The sequence below is a fragment of the Lepidochelys kempii genome, chromosome 2 (assembly GCF_965140285.1).
Source record: "Lepidochelys kempii isolate rLepKem1 chromosome 2, rLepKem1.hap1, whole genome shotgun sequence".
NCBI lineage: Eukaryota > Metazoa > Chordata > Testudines > Cheloniidae > Lepidochelys > Lepidochelys kempii.
In genome coordinates, this window is record NC_136381.1 from 109,972,918 (window position 1) to 109,989,018 (window position 16,101).

The 16,101-nt window shown below is 40.4% G+C and overlaps 2 protein-coding genes across 8 annotated transcripts in view; one reads left to right on the forward strand and one right to left on the reverse strand.

Annotated features, from left to right (window-relative positions):
- KDM1B (lysine demethylase 1B) overlaps positions 1 to 525 on the reverse strand; it is a 45,858-nt gene extending 45,333 nt beyond the window's left edge. For 2 of the 3 annotated variants that reach the window (XM_073331908.2, XM_073331904.2), the window contains exon 1: positions 332 to 525. The gene's annotated coding sequence lies outside the window, so the exon portion shown is untranslated. The remainder of the gene's footprint in view (positions 1 to 331) is intronic. The other variant, XM_073331907.2, reaches the window with a different exon arrangement.
- Positions 333 to 15,833, forward strand: TPMT (thiopurine S-methyltransferase). Of its 5 annotated transcripts, none has more exons than XM_073331917.2 (10): positions 333 to 561; positions 2,557 to 2,783; positions 4,591 to 4,683; positions 6,429 to 6,561; positions 7,427 to 7,479; positions 12,048 to 12,122; positions 13,422 to 13,473; positions 14,479 to 14,523; positions 14,681 to 14,719; positions 15,455 to 15,498. In XM_073331917.2, the coding sequence occupies exons 2-9, from the start codon at positions 2,644 to 2,646 to the stop codon at positions 14,687 to 14,689; spliced, it is 600 nt and encodes a 199-aa protein (XP_073188018.1). In that variant the 5' UTR covers positions 333 to 561; positions 2,557 to 2,643; the 3' UTR covers positions 14,690 to 14,719; positions 15,455 to 15,498. The 5 variants fall into 5 exon arrangements, with proteins under 5 accessions (XP_073188018.1, XP_073188019.1, XP_073188017.1 ...); XM_073331914.2 differs by having other exon boundaries at positions 351 to 561; positions 13,422 to 13,507; positions 15,455 to 15,833; XM_073331916.2 differs by lacking the exon at positions 14,681 to 14,719 and having other exon boundaries at positions 349 to 561; positions 15,455 to 15,833.
- Positions 15,834 to 16,101: the final 268 nt, after the last annotated feature.

Genomic DNA, 16,101 nt, shown 5'->3' on the forward strand with positions numbered 1-16,101 from the left:
GTAAAAATCCCAGAGATTCCCCCCCCCAAAAAAAAATATAACCCCCAGGGAGCCCCAAATCCCCGATGCCAAGAGCGCGCCAAAGCTCCCACGCACACAGACCCTCCCCCCGGCAAAGGAAAAGATTCCCGAGGGACCCGCCCCCCGCAGAAGAAAGCCCCGTTCAGGGGGCTGCTGGGTCCGCTTTGTGCGGCGCTGTCACCACATCCCCGCCCCAGGCGGCGGCGGCGCCGGCAGCGGCAGCAGCGCCGCCTGCCCCAGGGCAAGGAGGCAGGGGCTGCCGCGGCCAAGCGCCCGCCCCGGCGGCGTCCGGCCAGGGGCGCTCACTCACCGCAGGGCGCCGCCGCTCCCACCATCCTCCTCCCGGGGCGGCCGCCGCTCACCTCTCACCCCCCGCCCGCCTGCCTCCCTCCGCTGCCGCTTCCGCTCTGCTCGGCGCGTAGCGTGCGGGGCAGGGGGCGGGGACAGCGGGTTCCTCCCCCCGCGGCCCGGGCGGGCCGGACTCCGCAGCCTGGAGGCGGCTTGGCCGGCTGGGAGCTCCGCGGGCCGCGCCCAGGCCAGGTCAGGACGGGGCGCTCGCTCGGGGCCGGGGCCGGGTCTCTGCTGGGGGCCGGGGCTTTGGCGTTGGGAGAGGGAAAGACGCTGCGGGGTCCCTGCCCCAAAGGAGCTAGAGGGGGCTGGCTGAGCTCCAGCAGCGGGGGTCGGAGTTCCCAGTGTGTGTGTGTGTGTGTGTGTGCGGGGCGCTGGTGGCCTGTCTGGCTCCCCAGCCTGGCCCTGCTGACGGCAAAGATTCTGGAGGGCTCCCTCGGGCGCTCTGCAGCCTCCATCGCCCTGGCACTGGCTGTCCCCTAGGGTGCTCCTGTTGTGCTCTTTAATCATCAGTATATGGACGCGAGTCACTAAAGCCCTGATCCTGCAAACGCTTGAGCGCCCGCTTTATTTTAACCCTGGAGAGTAAATTTCCTGTCCTTGCCGTCCATGCTGGCACTGTTCTTACTCTATGTTCCATTCTGTGCATCCGATGAAGTGGGCTGTAGCCCACGAAAGCTTATGCTCTAATAAATTGTTAGCCTCTAGGGTGCCACAAGTACTCCTTTTCTTTTTGGGCTTTAAGTTAAGCATGAACATGTTTGGAGCATCAGGCACCAGGTGAGGTGTGGAGAAATCGCATTGTTTTAAGGCGTTAGAACAGGGTGGAGTGATTGCATAACATAGCCTTTTCCTGTAATTGGCCCTGGCACAGAGGAGCCAAATTAACGGATTGTGTAATCTCAGAGTCTCCTAGTGTTGTACAATACACAGTTTCTCAGTCTCTTCTCTTTCTCCCCGTTTTATTTCTGTTTGTTTATTTCCTTGGATTCTCCCACCCCGGAAAAAAGTACATAACTGAAATAAAAGTCATTGTGAGATGGTAACTTGCTCACATGTGGTATTTTGGATCACTCTTCAGGCAATTAATTATTTAACTTCTTGTTTATAAGATTGGTACAATCTGGAACTATCATTTGCTGTTCAGTATTTTTATTTTCCAGGAAAAACCAAAACTAATTTTTTTCTTCTCACTAAAAAGTAATTTAAAATGAGATATCCTTTTTCTCTGAAACCTTAGGTTATTAATTTCATGACCTTTGTATATTTTAAACTTGCAACATTAATATTGCATTAAATATGATTTTGCATGTTAATTTATTTGGCATATAATGTCAGCAAGCTGTTAAATCTCAGTTTTGGGGAACAGAGCAGGGGAGAAGGGCGTTTTAACTGTGCTTTGGAGAGGAAGGTATCAGTCTAAAAGTATATCCCTCTGTCCTCAATGGGGGAAATGCGTGAATGTCCCCTTTTTAATATTAACCTCCCCCTCCCCATTTAAATAGAGCTGCTTCCTACAGAGCTCGGTCAGCAAACTGAAATTAAGTACAGACTGAGAAACTTCTGGGACCACACCTAGAAAAAGGAGAAAATTTTGAAAAGAGCAGCCCTGCTATAATGTTTTCTATTCTTTATAATGAATTCCCTTGTCCTAGTGGTTTCCACATTTCTGAAAGCTGAACCTCCTTTCAGGAAAATGGAAACCATTCTTGCCCCTCTTCAGTCCCACCATGTGTTGTGAAAAGGGAATTTAAAAATAAAGTGTGGAAATTTATCTTAAAACATTCTAACCAACCCCAATTAAATCCTTGTATATTTCTTTGGAATCTCATTGCAAGTGTGTTATACTGTGCATGAATGGAACATAAGAGTAATGCATAAAATGGTATGTAAAGATTTGTTTAAGAATATAGAACAAAATTCCTTTAAGATCTATCCGTGCAGGAATTCTGGATTGTCCCATAGATGATATTTGCTCAAAATAAAGTGATCTGAGGTGACAGAAATATTGTCAATATGTTAGGACCCACATTTCAATTCTGTTAATAAATTAAAGGCAAACCTGATATGAATAAAATATTTTCATGATCTTTTAAAATGCCAGTTGTTTTTAATAGTGTTTTTATTCAGACAGAATTCCAATTGAAGCTAATAATAGCAATTAATGAAAGTTCTCCCTGATTGCAGGATCAGGACCTCCGTACATGGTACAAAATATTGCTTGGGGAATATATATTTTTACCCTCTACACAGACAACATAAGTATATGAGACCATGGACAGCTTTACAGATGTACCAAGAATAAAAGAAAGCTCTGATATTGGGCAACAACAATGCAGAGTGGTGACTGAAGAGGAATGGCTGCAGAAATGGCAAATGAGAAAAATTGGATTTCATAAGGAACAAGGACATCGGTATGTAACTCTTTCTTCTACCTAAGCTGTAATGAATGATAATTGGATAATATGACTTTCATAAGGCCTGTCCCAAAAATGCAGCCTGGGTACAAACATCGAAGTGTTTTGTACTAGCCTTGTTCAGAGCTTCTATAATTTTCGATGTTTAAGTTGCCATCGCAAGGATAGTGGAGAGATGGAAAGATCACCTTGCTTGTCAAACTTTTACATCTTAAATGAAATCTTTAGGCCACAAAACTTAGATATGGTGTGTGTTCTCTGATGTGAAACACTTCTACAGTATTTATTAATTGTTTTAGACCCCAGTCTTGCAGTATGTAGTGCGTGTGCACAGCAGTTTATCCACATGCTGCACCTTACAGGATTGGAGCCTTAGAAAACAAAACTAATTATTCTGGTTACATTGCCCAAGCTGAGTTAAATACAAGAAGTAAATAGTGTAGAGTAAATTCAGATGTTTTAGGTTCGTTCAGTTTTAATAATCTAAAGTAGCCGTTTCAGAGGTGGGTAATTCTTTTGCCCGAGTAGTAGGCTGTGCCCAATTATAACGGTAATTGAATTTCCTTTTTTAAATTTAATTAAATGTCTGTTAAAAAGTGGATGTTATATTGTAAATTAATGGAGACAGTTTGAAACACCAAAGTATAGTACACTTGAGGTTGGGTGGAAGCTTTTAGCTGGGCTATTGCATTATGTCTGGCATAGACTTACCTATAGCTATGGGTTACTTTAACCAATTACCCATCTCAAGGTGAGGGTTTATACCTATACCTTAATCTCTGAAAGTTCAGCCCCCAAGAATGAGTACAGTAAAGAGGTTATCAATAGAAAGAGGACCCCCAAGGTGAATAATAGAGACTGCATAGTGCTCTTTCTATAATAATTACTTACACTGCAATCTGTTAAAGGAGAGAGAGAGACCAATACAGAACACATGGTATTTGTATTACTAACACCATGCCTTGTGGAAAAACCTGAAGTGCTAGTCATCCTCGCCATCACCAGTGGTCGTCATCCTGGTTTCTCCCCCTCCACCACCCGGCAGTTAGGCCACAATGCAGCTTTTATAATCAGTTGTGCTGATGCCCACTGGGGTTCATACATATTTATGATGGTTTTAGGAGCCCCTTTTCCTTATTTGACTTTACATACTTCACTACTTTTGGGGTGATAAACACCCATTTTTTCATGGTTTGTGTGTATAAAAACATCATCTGTATTTTCCACAGTATGCATCCGATGAAGTGAGCTGTAGCTCACAAAAGCTTATGCTCAAATAAATTGGTTAGTCTCTAAGGTGCCACAAGTACTCCTTTTCTTTTTACTTCTGTGGTGTCACATTTTCCATAGGCTAACTTGTTAGTTCCTCTTATACTCGTTAACATTTACGTCCCCTTATCACCATAGTAACAGAAAGTCTCTAATATTTCACCCAGGCTGCCAGCGGTCATCTTGTAGCGTCTGCTGAGCTCTCATAGACGTTTTTATCCAAACTCAGCACTTCTTTTAAAAAATCAGTGCATCACAAACATAGACACAAGCTCAGTGAGTTTATTATTAGCTTACTTAGCTCTATTGTAAAGGTAAGTTAGCATAACTTAGCCTAAAGCCTAATTTGGCTAAACTAAATAATTTACAGCTGAAGGCCTGTAGACCCTATGTTAAATCATTAATTAATACTTATATTTCACCTTTATATCATATAAATACCTGATACCTTTTATTCTTGACTACACTTGCTTTTCAGCTATGAACATGAAACAATTCCAATATTAAATAGTTATTTATTTTTTTTCTTCTGCAGGATTTTAAGGAAGTATCTGGATGTTCTTCTTAATGGCAGGAGTGGACTCAGGATATTTTTTCCACTTTGTGGCAAAGCAGTAGAAATGAAATGGTAAAATACAGCCCTTAAGAGTAGAAATCTTCTAACTTATTTTTCTTGGAAAATGTATTATCCTGTCTGCATCTCTGTAAGTTAGTGAATATAATAGTCATTCCTTTATTTTCACCATAAAGTATAGTTCCTTTGCTTTTACATGCTCACTAGATATTTTAAAAGAAGGCAGCATTTAATTCTTCCAGGTTTTCCAGTGATGAGGTAATAGTAACGAACGGTTAGAAACATTCATGTAGGAAAAAGAACAGTTGAGCTATATAAAAATTTGATGTATACAAAAGCAGCTAGGTTATGAAAGAGTAAGATGTTTAAGATTTTTGGTATGGTAAGTTGATTGAGAGCTAGAAAAATTTGCCAGGCACCTATTATCCAAATAGGGAGAGTAGGCACCAGTGAGCTTCAAGGAAAATGACCTGTTAAGAAGCCCAATACTTTACGTCCTGGCTGCTAGGAAGTGGGAGGGTGCTGGGATTCCTACCAGGGTACTCTCCTGGGAGAGTTTCCCCAGTATGCATCCGATGAAGTGAGCTGTAGCTCATGAAAGCTTATGCTCAAATAAATTGGTTAGTCTCTAAGGTGCCACAAGTACTCCTTTTCTCCTGGGAGCCTACTTCAAGAGTATGTACTATCTGCTGATTAGTAGATGTTTGTTTAACTTTAAGCTTTTCAATCTCTGTCTTAGCTTCCTTCCATCATGTCCCCCCCCCCCCAAAAAAAAAAAAAAAAAAAGGTTGAGGGGAGAGTGTCTCTGCTGCTACTCTGTATCAACATAGGCTCTTGGTTAGTACCTTCTCTGTTTTGCCAAACAGCAGCAGTGTGAAAGAAATGTGATTCTGCAGTTAACTGATAAGAGTTCTGTTGCAGTGAACCTGACCAGTGTGTTGTTAGTTTCATTCTGCTGCTGTTTGGCAAAGCCAGGCAGCAGCATAGGTCTTGAGCTGTGTATCTTGAGACACAAGAGAACAGTATAGTAGTAATAATGTGTAAAGTGTAGTAATGCTGAGTCATTCAGGCATGCAGTATAAGATTGCTCTTTATCTAAAAACTCATGTCATGTATTAATATGGATCACAGTTACTAGAGATTTCACTTGGCATGGGTCAGCATCCATCTTCAGTTCAAATTTGGAAAATTTTCTTCATAACCACGAAATGAAAGCCTTATAAGTGTTTGAGAAAGTGATAGTCTAGCTCCTTACTTGCCAGAGAAAGTTTCTTGCTGTTCAACAGCTTTTGCGGTTTTTCAAACATTGATGTTGTAATAACGTTAACAGGATGTGAAATATCAAGCAAACACTTTATCCACTAGGTGACTGAATCCTTGGTCATCCACCATGGGAGGGAAGTATTATTACTGGTCATTGTAGTGCCCCCATATTTTCCATTAATATAGTAAAAATGAATAATCAATTGCATGTAAAGCTTCTCAAGTTCAAACAAAGTGCATTCCTTAGTTCATATCAAGATCTACTCAAATAACCATGCAAAATTGCATTAAAATCAGATACTGTGTTTTTTTTCCAATAAAGTGTGAAAACTCCGAGATTAAAAATACCTATATAAACCCTATCTCACAAGAGCTTGGATTCTGAAAAAAACTGCTGTAATAAACTACTGTTCTGTAGGAGATACATATGTACCAAAGCCTCATCTTGAGGTAGAGAATGATCAGTATAAATCAAAATTATGTAATAAGAACAGTGAATCACAAGTAAACATGAAAACTTTTATTGCTGTGCATAGGTTAGCTGACATGGGACACTGTGTAGTTGGTGTGGAACTCAGCGAATGTGCACTGAAGGAATTTTTCACAGAACAGAATCTTTCTTATTCTGAAGAACCAGTCCCAGGGATTTCTGGAGCCAAAGTTTTTAAGGTTTGTTTTGTGCTTGCATAGTCAAATCTTTTTCTATACTTAATGATGCAATTCAGGGACAGCTGAGCAGGCCAAACCATTCTTTAGTCATGTAGCGCTTCTTTGTCTTGCCTTTCATCTTTCACCTGTTCTAAAGAGGATTCTGAGAAAGAAGCATCAAAGTTGAATTTTGTACTGGGTAATTATCCTCAAGCTGTTATTTAGTTTGGCCCTCATTCAGCAAGGTATTTAAGTGCCTAACTTTAAACACTTTGAAGTCAATGGGACAACTCCCATGCTTAAAATTAGACACTTGCGTAAATGCCCTGATGAATCAGTTGTATACAGTGGTGTTGTAGCCATGTTGGTCCCAGGAGATTAGAGAGAGAAAGTGGTTGAGGTAATATCTTTTATTGGACCGACTTCTGTTGGTGAGAAAGACAAGCTTTCAAGCCACTCCGAGCTCTTCTTCAGGCCTGGAAAAGGTACTCACAGTGTCACAACTAAATGCAGGGTCAAACAGATAGTTTAGCATAAGTAGTTAGCACATTGTCTAAGGGACCAGTCAAGGTGAAGTGGCCTGTTAACACTCCTGTTCTGGTAGGACAAAAAGGGGGGTTAGTGATTGTTGTAACAAGCAGTAAATCTAGTGTCTTAAGTAAAAGATATTATCTCATCCACCTTTTTTCTCTCTCTCTCTGAACCTTAAGCCCATACCACATGACAGTGGTGAAGCAGCAGTCACAGGGCTTTGATATACATCAATAAGGAAAAACTGAAAGAACATTCCTCCTAATTCCTCCCCCACTTAGGTTTTTTATTTTAAAATATATATATATTAAAATATGTAGTTCACTAAAAGGTGTTTCCCTGCTTTTCATTGCAGAGTACCTCTGGGAACATTTCTCTGTATTGTTGCAGTATCTATGATTTGTCCAGGTAGGAATGAACAGCATTTTTTCACCAATCAAATTTTTAACAAATATTGTTAGGTTATGTTTTATCTGAACTAGCCAAAAGCATTTGAGCAGTAAGGACCAAATCATAAGAAGCACTGAACATCTGCGACTCTGACAGATGTCTGTCGCCAGCTAACATTTCGGGGTTGCCGCCTAGGGGTGAGAGCAAGCACCTTGTTTACCTCCTGTGTTCTACAGACAGCCACAACCGTGTGGTCTGTTTCTGGGGTACAGAGTACAGCCCTGCAGCTGTGCCTTGTATGAATCTACCCCCTTTCAGGGGCTATAAAGCAGTCCATACAAAAGGAAAATACTTTCCTGACCCCTCCCCCTTCGTTGTGCAAGAGAGAAGGAAGTAGTCTCTCAGGCCTTACAGGCATTCTCAGTTCCTTAATGTGAGTAAAGGTTATGGCTTAATCATGATGGAATTGTAATAAAGATAACCAGCCCAGGCCATCTGCTTCTCCAGAGGGCTCGGCAGACAGCACATAAAAGCCATAGGTCAGTGAGTGCTACAGGACTCCCAGTCTGGGAGCTCTGAACCCTGGCACTGCTTGCCACCACTACTGCACTGATTTCCACCCTTATAAGGGCCTGCTTCCAGGCATGACACACCTCACAAGTGCGAGGGGTTGAGGCTGATTGCGACCACAGGAGTTCCTTAACTTTGCCTTGTCCGTGGAAGTGGGGCATGTCGTCTGCTCCACCACAATATTGTGTGGGAGATGCAGTTATTCAGCATCTCTCAGAATCAAGCCCTGCCTGCTTGCTACTGACTAGGCTCAGTCCTTCATAATGCTGAATGCTCTCAGTACCCAGAGCAGTCAATGGGCCAGATTTACCAGTCCATTAAGGGGACTTTGCCCCTGTTTTCTGGCTCAAAGCTGCTCGATCCAGCCAGTGGAGGCTTTCCTTTGTGCCAGTGAATTATTGGGTGGTACAAAGCCACCTTTGCCGCTCCAGACTCCAGCATAGGGAGGGATACAAAGGAATGTTAAAAACCACCTTCCTTGCCTCTGATCACGTCCTGAATACAGTTCAGCCAGACCAGAAAATCTGTCCCATAGGGCGTTAACGGCACTCAGCATCTGCAGGATAGTCCCAGTCTTGCAGTTCTTATTTAGATAAAACTCCCTCTACGGCTGGTGAGTTTTGCCTCAATATCAACCGCAGGAGCAGGCTGTTAATATGAGCAGTATTGCCCCATAGCTTTACAGTACTATGAGGAAATCAATCATTTATCTTTGTAAATGATAAGAGTATCAGAGCTACTAGAGAGAAGGTATAATTTGTAGATGGGGAGACAGGAATGTGGTGCTGGCTCTGAGATATTGTGGGTAAAATATCCAAAGTTATTAACGTAACAGATGGTCACTAAACCTTTTGCTGACTTAGCTGATTGTCTGTTGTTTGTGTGATTAAGCAGCCTTGCAAGAATGGAAGTTTTAATATAAAAGATATTTCTATATTCCATCCAAAGTGACAAGGTAGAGAAAGATTCAGGCAATGTTGCTGCTTGCACAACAGGCATCTTTATCTAGTTAAACTTTATCTAGTTTCTAGTTATCATTGGACGCAGAGCCCGGAAATGTTCAAGCTTATTGTCAGCAATTTTTTAAAAAGTTAATGATTTTTAAATATAGTTGTAAGTAACATGGCAAAATTTAAAACCTCTATGATACCAATATGGAATGATATATTTCAAAGTAAAACAAAATATGTAACCCGTTAGCAATGCTGCCAGTGGGAATCGCTAGACCAAATAGTGAGGAGATGTGGTCTTATTTAGAGGACAAAATAAACAGGAGTCACATGCATGTGTTGTAAATTTTCTTCTACATTCCTGTTTTGTTTTGTTTTTTTTAATAAGACGCTCTTATGCAATGTTCTAAAAGAGTGGTGAAAGTGTCAACATCGTTCTGTCAATGGAACAATTGGAAGACTCCTTTGAGTATAAAAATGCATCAATACTGTTGCGGCTTCTGTCCACACACAATATGGGTAATACTCGGTTAGTAACTATGGCAGTTAAGCTTACTTCACGCTTGCCTGGGCTGGCCTGTGATCAGTCACTTTTGTTCTAAATTCAGAACATGATTTGGGCAGGGGAACCTAGATGTGTTCATGCCCTGTGTCAGAATGAGACAATTCAGACTTTTTTTGCTAGTTAATGAGTAACAGGAATTATTACTCTTTGAAGGAATGCTGTGTTGTAGCTAAAGCAGTTAAACTAAGCAATCAGTTGTGGCTCAGAATTGTTATGAGTGCTAGGCTAAATTTTTTACAATCTGTGTACTTACTAAATACACCCTTGGGGCCCAATTCTGAGCCCTGATTCAGGCAAATATTGCCTTAAATCAGTGGGATTGTTGTTTGTGTGTGATCTGCAGGATTGGCCTAACGACAATATTTAAAGCAGGGATGGGCAACTGTTGGCCCAGGAGTCGCATCTGGCCTGTAACATTATTTTATTTGGCCCATCACAACACAGCTTAGGGCAGGAGATCCAGCAGAGACAAGGGCAGGAAGAGGGCAAGGCATCACTGGGGAGGTTCCGTAACATAACATTGTGGCAAGAACAGTGGGCTGGAGCGAGGAGGTAGGCCCAGCCCTGTGGGACAGGAGCCACCTCTGCCAGGGTGAGTGGAGGGCAGGCTCACTCTCCAACCCACCCTCTCACCACAAAGGGGCAGGACCCTACTCCCCACCCCCCTGACTCCTGTGTCACATTCCTCCAGGGACAGGACCTGACCAGACTCCTCTCCTCATCCCGCTTCCTCCTCCCAGCATCACAGCTCCCAGGGTCGGCACAGGACACGACACACACACCTGTGTCACATACCCCATCACCCCAGAGGGTTTTAATGGTTTTTATGGCCTTCTACTCCCTTAATGTTGCCCATCCCTGATATAAACTATTGTTTTATTTATTATTATTTGTATTACAGTAGTGCCTAGAATTCCCAACTAAGATCAGGGCTCTTACACAGATAGGTGCTGTTCAAACACAGTGGGAAACAGCGCCTGCCCCAAAGAGTTTACTGTCTAATTAGGTGGGAGGAAAAACAGAAGCACAACGAGGTGACGTGGCTTCCCCAAGGCCATACAGCAGGCCAGTGGCAGAGGTTGAAATGGAACCCAAATCTAGGATCCTGTTCACGAGACTATGCTACCTCCCTACTTAAATTGGCTCTTAAATATCACGTCTTGGTTGTGAAATGTTATATTTAAAAGCCAATGGTAAGTGCATGTAGAAGGCAAAGTAGTGGGATCTCCTCTCCTTGCAGACCTTTAAAAGAAAACAAGCTTTTAAAATTAAAAGGAAGACTTGTGACACCTTAGAGACTAACACATTTATTTGAGCATAAGGTTTCGTGAGCTTTTAAAATGTTTCATGTCTCATTGCATCAGACAGAACAATACAGGACAGGGTTACAGGTCAGAAGCCAAAAACTTGATGATGACGTTGTGATTAAAACAACAACGGAAGAAAGTGTGATTTATTTATTTTATTTATTTATTTAAATGTTTGTGGACTCTGAAATAAAGCCCAGTATCGGGTGGAAAGCTGCTGCACAATTTCAGGGTATCTCACATTTTTGTTTTAAGGCAAATTTATTTTAAACTCTTCTTTGGAATTATGTCACTTACTCCATTGTTACACAGCACACTAAATCACAGTTTTCATATTTACCAGAAGGAAAACTTACTTAATGTCACCCTCCTAATTCTCACCGGCAACCAGTGAGGACAGTTCTCTTTACCAGTAGACTTTATCAAACTGAATTTGGGCACCAATGCCACATCAGCCAACACAACTAGGAACAAAAATAGTCCCGAACAATTTGTTGGATTAAAGCAAGCAGCAATGAGTTTTAGCTTTTCTCAAGTGAAAAGATACCTCAGAATAAACATCTGAGGTATATGTTTGGGTCTTGAGTCTGAGTTGCACGTGAGCTGAGCTCAGTGCACATTGAGCAGAATGGAGTGAGCTGTCTTGAGCCATCTCTCACCCTCTTGGATCTGGAAGTGTCCAAGGATTGTTGCAGTCCTTGGCATAAATTAGTGGTATCCCCAGAGTTTCTATAAATTATGACTGCCTGAAAAAACTGCCTCATAACCAAGAACAGCTGTGCTCAAACTAGAGCTCTTCTTGCCCTTGCCACACCCTTGCCAAAGGGCAACAGACTCATTCCACCATTTCTGTGGCACCCAGAGAAGGCCTCTACACAGGAAATGTTCCTTGTTCAAAATGTTTTATAGCATAAAGGGGCCAGACCATAGCAGCATATCAGCCCTCTGTGCATATGCACAGCCTATCAGAGATTTTTCACTTCTTTTGCAAAAGTATCTCAGTCAAATTATAAAAAACAAGATCATTTTGAAAAGAACGAGGAGTATTTGTGGCACCTTAGAGACTAACAACTTTATCTGAGCATAAGCTTTTGGATTTTAGCCCACGACACAGACTAACACGGCTACCACTCTGAGAGATCATTTTAGTTTTTAATATAAAATCTTTTCCCTCTCTCCACCCCCTATTTGTAGCACAATTGCTGGCAGGTTTGATGGGATTTGGGACAGAGGATCTCTAGTAGCCATTAACCCATGTGATAGAGAACAGTAAGTAATGTATTTATTTTATGACTGTTTTCTTTCTGATAGGCGGTACCTTTCACAACGTATCTTCCTGGCACTGACTAATCAGCCATCCCTCACTTTCCTTAAACCATGAGTAATCCAAGCCAGTCCTTCTTTGCTATCTGTGGCAACTAAAGTCACTGAACACTGTGTTCTGAAACAGAGTTTCCTTCTGGAAATGGTCTTGCCAATGCAAACAATACCATTGGCATAAGGACAGTACAGTAGAACCTCAGAGTTATGATCACCAGAGTTACGAACTGATCAGTCAACCACACACCTCATTTGGAACAGAGGAATGCAATCAGGCAGCAGCAGAGACAAAAAAAAAAAAATACAGTACAGTACTGTGTTAAACCTAAACTACTAAAAAAAGGGAAGGTTTAAAAACATTTTTTATAAGATAAGGAAACTGTTTCTGTGCTCGTTTAATTTAAATTAAGATGATTAAAAGCAGCATATTTCTTCTGCACAGTAAAGTTTCAAAGCAGCATTAAGTCTATGTTCAGATGTAAACTTTTGAAAGAACGTCTATAATGTTTTGTTCAGAATTATGAACATTTCAGATTTATGAACAACCACCATTCCGGAGGTGTTCGTTCGTAACTCTGAGGTTCTACTGTATGTTGCTGCTTATGTTCTATACCTAAAGCTGCTGTTCCCATCTAGTGGTAGATATGCAGATCTGAATTTTACCATTACTTTTTGCTTTCCATGTTTGTTTTTGGTCTCTACCATTTTCACCTTTTTCTGCCTCACTCCATCTTCTTTATTCTCCTTTTTTCTCCTTTCCCCTCTCCAATCTTACCCATGACCCTCTCTCTTCACTTTACCCCTATTACTGGACATTAAGTTAAGTTGAATACATGGCCCTTACTTTGTAAAAATAAAATAAAATAAAATGCTGTGAATTAACAAAATCAATACTGTATAGGCCCCTCTACAGTAACTATAGATTATTGAAGACTTACATATTAGGTCAGCTTTACATTTTCATGTGTTTGTTAGTTCATATGAAAAATGGTGTGCGTGTGTGCATGCACGCATGTGTATAAGGTAGAATTTTATTAATTTTATTTAGGATTTCATATGTTGCATGTTTACTGCATGGAATTTTACATGAGAAGTACCTCAGTTAAATTAGTTTATGTGCATTTCAAGGGTGCATTTGAACTATTCTGCATAGGAATACATTACGTATCTTTTTTGCTGAACATTTTGAGTACTCTGTACCATATACTTACAAAATAATTACGACTGCAAATATTTTTTTCTTTTTAGCTATGCCAATTTGATGTTGTCTCTAATGGAGGGAAGCTGCTGTTATCTCTTGGTTAGTGTTTTATATGATTCAAATAAACATAAAGGTAAGAACTTTGAATCATTTTGTTTAGAAGTTAAGTAAAATCACTTTTTACCTTTACACTAATTAATTTATTTATTTATATATATATATATATATATAAAAATAATTTTGCCTCAGTTCGTGTCAAGAGGCTTGGTGCTCAGATTGAATATGTTTTTCTATTTAACTATATTTTGGCATTCACAGTAGCAAAAGTTTGTGATTTTTTTTGGGGGGGTGAAGGGAGAGGGGTTTGTTTGTATGTAAATTTCTTTATAACCCTGTTTCCACTTGCTTCTCAGTTTTGGAAAAAAATTCCTACAAGGCAGAAACTTTTCGTGCTTGGTCTCAATTGAAAGGTTGTTTTTTTGGGGGTGGGGGAGAGGTGAATTGTGAAACAAAATGCAAAATAACGTTGCCTTCGCTGTTTTTTGTATAATGTATAGAGAGTGTCCTGTTTATCCCCTTCTGCTATGTCCACCTCCTTGGCACCCTTCCCTTACCCTAGCATTGCTCCCTCACTTGCACCCTCATTATCTGAAAATCCTATTATATTTCTGATGGATACTAACTCAGGATTTTCAGTACCTCATGACCTAAAATCAGGAATTATTGCCCAATTTACTGTAGCGTGGCTACCTCACAGGTGTTATAATTCATTAATAAATATTTGTAAAATGCTTTGAAGATGAAAAGCTCTATGTAAGCATTAAGTATCATACATCAGGCGGATTGATTAATTTTTATTAAACCCAGAAGCTCCTTAAGTTTTCCTTGATAATTATTAACTTAATACAAATAAGTTTTCCACTGCTTTTTGAACTTCTCTAAGTAATTGTTATTAAAAGAAAGTCTTATAATTAATAACCTATAATAATTCTTTTTTAATATTTTAACATTTCTCCTTGTATTTGGTCAGTGTTTGCTTTATTGTAATATTAGACGGGTCATCGTGACTTTTGCTGATTCAGCTTTTCCTTTTTTGTTTTCCAGGTCCACCATTTTATGTTCCTGATTCTGAAATTAAAAGTTTATTTGGTAAGTTGTCTCCACTGCAGTTATGAGTTTTCTCAAAACATGTGACAGACAAATGTGTTCATATTGTAGTGTTTTGAGTCGTCCTGAGGCAAATGTTTGCTTCTTGTACAAAATCTGGAGAGACATAGTTTGAAAATAAATATCCTTTTCACTCCAGGGTTATTGATATCAGGGGAAAACATCACTTCCCTAAAAGGTATACAGACTCATTGTTTAAATACACATTGTAAAGGAAATTTGAACATGTGCTACCAGTAAGACATAAACAGTCCCTTTTTGGCCCGAGGTTACTTTCTTTCCATGCTGAGTCTCCAATAATTCAAACTAGATCCCAATGTTCATTCTTATTCCCACAGCTTCTCACTCTTGCTCCTATAGTCACTTTCTCATGTCCTTTCTGTACCAACATCTTGGTTTCTTGCCCTGCCCTCCCCCCCGCCCTTCCTCCAAGCCCCTGCTTATCTGCTCATTTTACCCAGATTTAACACAGAAACCTTCCCCACCATCTGTGTGCTTTCTGCTATAATTTTGAAACCAAAGTTAACTTGCAGGAAAAAAAGTATGATGATCGGAAAACACCATGTTAAGGGAATTAAAGATCCAACTTAAAGCTACTGAAACAAGAAAATTGAGTTAAGGTTGACATTTCATCCTTGATATGCCTTACATTAAGCTTTGGTTCTACAGATCCTGTGGTTTACACCATTCTGAAACCTCTGAAGTGTCTAAACACCATGAATTATTCTTAATTAACAGTAGCATACAATTATGAGAGAGGGCTAAATCCTGCTCACTTTATTTATGCTAGTCTACAAATGAGTTAAGTCAGCGAGATTTTTTCCTAATAGTGTAAAAATTCATGATTGAAAAAAGCAAAACAAACTATCATCATCCATCATCATATCTGTAACTTGCTATTCTTCCTTTTCAGGAAAAGTCTGTGAAATTAAGTGTCTTGAGAAGGTCGATGACTTCTCAGACCAGCACAAAGCCTGGGGACTAGATTATTTTCTGGAGGTAACATATCTGCTTACCTTAAAGTCTGTTCCTTGATGAAACAAGAAACACAAAATTTATTAGCAAGATGGGAAGAATTATATTGATCTCACTTTGAAATGAGCTGGATATTTGGGAATTCTGAAACACCTCAGTATATGAAAACTGGGTTATGGAACATCTTTGTCTTTTGAAGACTTTATGCTTTCTAAGTCAATTACACTGTACATCTGATTTGACTTACAGTATCTATTTTAAGATGCGTAGCACTTAACCACATTGAAACTCTTTTTATAAACAATCATTTTAACTTTGTTCGTCTCCTGTATTATTTCAAATAATTAAAATTAAAAAGTCTCTCTCTATATAGCTTTCCTTGCTATTGGCAACTACACACAGCCAGTCACACAAGTTGTTTTTCTTCAGATATTTCTTAGAAAGGTACTTCAGATATCTCTGGGAAAATGGCACCTCTGAAGTTACAGCAATTTTGCTCTTGCGTCTCTCAATGGTCACCACACCTCCACCCAGATTACCAGCTTTTCCATTCACTTTGATTTGTTCCTGCAAGAACTGCTCGAA